A 3,473-nucleotide genomic window follows, 5' to 3' on the forward strand; every position below is an offset into this window, starting at 1 on the left:
GAGACAACACTCCGCCGCTAGGGCCACCTAGCGGTTTAACGGCTTGCTGCACATGCTAAGTGTAGACTCTAATAATAAGTTTGGGGGTATTTGATAGACACATTTTTGTGTCTAAATTGTCCTCAATTTTCTCTATGTTGGTACTCGATTTTGTACTTATTTTGGTGTTTTGTGTGTTTGTAGGTATTTTTTGAAAATAAACTTTTTTGGAAGAATCGGCTCGAAAAACTGCTAAAGGCACCCCTGGAGGACATTTTCTAAGCGGACCTCAGATTTGGCTAAGGGGAACCCGCAGTAATGTGCAGCCCAAAGTTTTTCTCAGCATCCAAATTACTATCGGCACCCCAACAAAAGGATAAGAGGCACCCTTCATCTTCAACATTCAAAAAGAATATTTGCGGGAAATTTGGTTCCACCGGTAAAGGATTTATTATCTTTAAGATAAGAATATCTTCTTGCCTTATAAACAGGAAGAATTTGAAGAAAAAGGAAGTTATCTTGTATTAAACAAGAGAGATATCCTTGGAAGATTTTATCTTGGATTTTATTCTGCGAATTAAAGAAGATATGAGTTTAGTAAAGAAATATGGAGAATAAAGAGAAAGAAAAATTCCTGAAGATATTTTTAATTAAAAAGAAGAAGATTTTGGAGTTATGGAAGAATATATTTGAGTAATGTGTACTTGTGTGTATAAATAGAGAGCTAGAGAGCACATTTGAGGGGAGAGTTGGGGAGAGAAAATAAAATCATTTCGTTAATAATTTTCTCCCATTTTCATTATTTGTAAACACTTTGAGCAATGAAATTATATTTCGAGCGTGTTTCCAACCTAATGAGCTAAACCCAACATTGGGATGACGGAGGAAGCTGGATTTCATCAATGTGGTAATTTGATTAATTATTTTATTTACTTTTTGCACCGATTTTAAATGATTTATGATTTCTATTAATCAATTGTCATCTTGTTAGATAGTGTATGCTTAGTCTTAGGTGCTTTAGATACACTATGCTTGTAATTTACAATTGATGTTTTACGAAATCTATCCTTGGCAAAATATTAGAGTTGGTATTTCTTTTGTTTGAGCGATAAATGTCTAGGATTAATTTTTGAACCACTTGAATATGAAAGCAGTGAAATCATGAGTCCCAGTGAATTCTTCATCCCGTGACATATTTTGAATATAATTTCTTATTTTTTGTATTTTTATATTTAAGCCTAGAATCAATTTCAACAAGTCTGAGTGAACGACAACTCTACTTACCACTATCAAAATTCCAACAATACAGCTTGGCTTTGTTACAATATGAGGATAATGAGGCAGTCTAATGCAAGTTTTTTCCATCTAGCCTCGCAGGAGAAGCCTTGAAATGGTTCGATGGGTTACCAGTAGGAATAATAAAGTCATTCGAGCACTTACAGAGTCTGTTCTTAGGGCAATACATCAGCATTAGTATGTTAAAACCAGGAATCGAAAAAGCATTCAGCCTACGAAAAAGAACAAACGAAAGTCTGCGAGACATGACCAACAGATGGAGGACGATGAGTAGTGAAATGGCGGGGCGAGTGGATGAAAGAAATATCATCTTGTCATACATCAATGCACTGCTACCAACTGACTTGTTGTTTACACAGATCTTCAGAATGAAAGACAGAATAACAATGGCTGAGCTGCGCGAGTACCAAGAGGAGTACATCGCACTCGAAGGAAAGCATAGGGATATGGAGTGTTACCCAATCGCAGTAGCGAATGAAAGGACATGGAATGCTAGTCTATTACCAAGGATGGCAAATGCAGTTGCAAGTACTTCGCAGGGAAGCAAAGAAAAATTAATTGCAGAAGATCAATCCAGGCAAGTTGCAATGAGTAGCAGCGACCAAGAAATGTACGAGTAAGAATACAGAGAGATGCAGTATAAAAACCACGGAGGAAACATCAAAGTAGCAAGATATGATAATCATGAAGACGGGTATGGAGGAAATAAGAGGTATTACAATCAGGGTGCGAACTACAGAGGAATGGAGGTCAGAATGCCACCTCTAAACACAACAGCGGAAAAAGTTTGGGAAGCTGTTATATTGATGGAGGAGATAACACCACCACCCAACCTTGGGAAAGAACCACCGTCGGAAAGAAGAAGCAAAGATTTTTTCGCTTATCATCGTTTCCACGGCCACACAACAAATAACTGCAAGAATATTCAAAGAATAATATTAAGAATGATCGGACAAGGAAAAATTAATCACTTCCTAGCTACGCCACTACCTCCACCACCACCAGTGCAACCAACAACAGGAGGATCCTCGTCAGGAGCAGATAAAGGCAAAAATACCTTTTTTTATTGAAGTGGGAGCGAGTGCCAAAAATCTACAATGCAATTCAGTAATACACTCGTACAAAATCATAGAGGACTTCCATGACAATGTGTTGAGTCGGGTATACGCGAGGGATGCTGAAGGTAAAGAAATTCTTAATTTAGCAAAGATACCAAAACTTAAGGAATGGCAGAAACAGCCAATAACATTTAGCGCAGAAGAAGTAACTGGGGGAGGAGAATTTCACGACAGTCCATTAGTGGTTAAGTTAGAAATAATCCCGAAAGAAAACCCGAACAAGGAAGAAGGGAAAGAAGACCTCACGTGGGCGATAAATAGGATATTAATTGATTCAGGAAGTTCTGTGGATATTCTCTTTTACCACGCATACAAGGCAATGGGAGGAAGAGATGAAGATTTCATCCCGTCAACATACAAAATAAACGGCTTCAATGGGACGGCAAACAAGCCGAAAGGATAAATCACCATGCGAATACCACTTAAGACAATCTCTACCGAAGTAACATTTTGTGTTGTAGATGTCGAATCTCCATATAATGCACTCATTGGGAGACCATGGTTACATAGCATCCTGGGCGTGGCTTCAACATACCATCAGTGCATAAAGTTTCATTGCCCCAAGGTGTTGGAATCATAAAAGGAGATACTAATGAATCAAATACATGTAATGAAATAGATGTGGAGAAAAGTGAAGAGCGTGCGGTTAAGAGAAGGAACGTCTGGAAGCAAGATGCAAAAGAAAGCAAGAGGAGCGAAAGGCTGATGGTTAATTTCATAACAAAAGAAGGGGATGATGATAAGAGTGAAAAATCCTCAAAGGAAGAAGGGAGTAATAGTGACCTAACTCAGAAGAAAGTCGAAGGAACATAAGGGCTTAAGTATGTGAAACAATCCAAATGGGAAGACTTTTAACCAGGAGAGTTAGTCTTAAGCTAAATGCCACCTTATCGAAAACAAGGAAGAAAGAAGAAAGGAACAAATATATGGGTTGGACCGTATGTGTTGAAGAAGTATGTTGGTGATAGGATGTACCAGCTGATGGAAAGGGATGGAGGAAATATGGATAAAATGGAGAGTCGACTTTACAATAAGAAGTACTTGAAGCAACAGTATGGTTAATATATTATGTGCATGCAA

The 3,473-nt window shown here is 38.0% G+C and overlaps 1 protein-coding gene across 1 annotated transcript; it reads left to right on the forward strand.

Annotated features, from left to right (window-relative positions):
* The first annotated feature begins 1,907 nt into the window (after positions 1-1,907).
* Positions 1,908-2,796, forward strand: LOC113357880. Its single transcript, XM_026601371.1, has 2 exons — positions 1,908-2,322; positions 2,408-2,796. Exons 1-2 carry the CDS (start codon positions 1,908-1,910, stop codon positions 2,794-2,796), a joined length of 804 nt encoding a protein of 267 aa, XP_026457156.1.
* The last annotated feature ends 677 nt before the right edge of the window (positions 2,797-3,473 follow it).

Source organism: Papaver somniferum, chromosome 1 (genome assembly GCF_003573695.1).
Source record: "Papaver somniferum cultivar HN1 chromosome 1, ASM357369v1, whole genome shotgun sequence".
Taxonomy (NCBI): Eukaryota; Viridiplantae; Streptophyta; class Magnoliopsida; order Ranunculales; family Papaveraceae; genus Papaver; species Papaver somniferum.

Excerpts from the sequence above, each read along its gene's own strand:
- LOC113357880 (XM_026601371.1), top strand. The coding sequence starts at position 1,908 with ATGCAGTATAAAAACCACGGAGGAAACATCAAAGTAGCAAGATATGAT. Across the intron at positions 2,323-2,407 it reads CTCGTCAGGAGCAGATAAAG|AGGACTTCCATGACAATGTG; the intron begins GCAAAAATACCT and ends ACAAAATCATAG.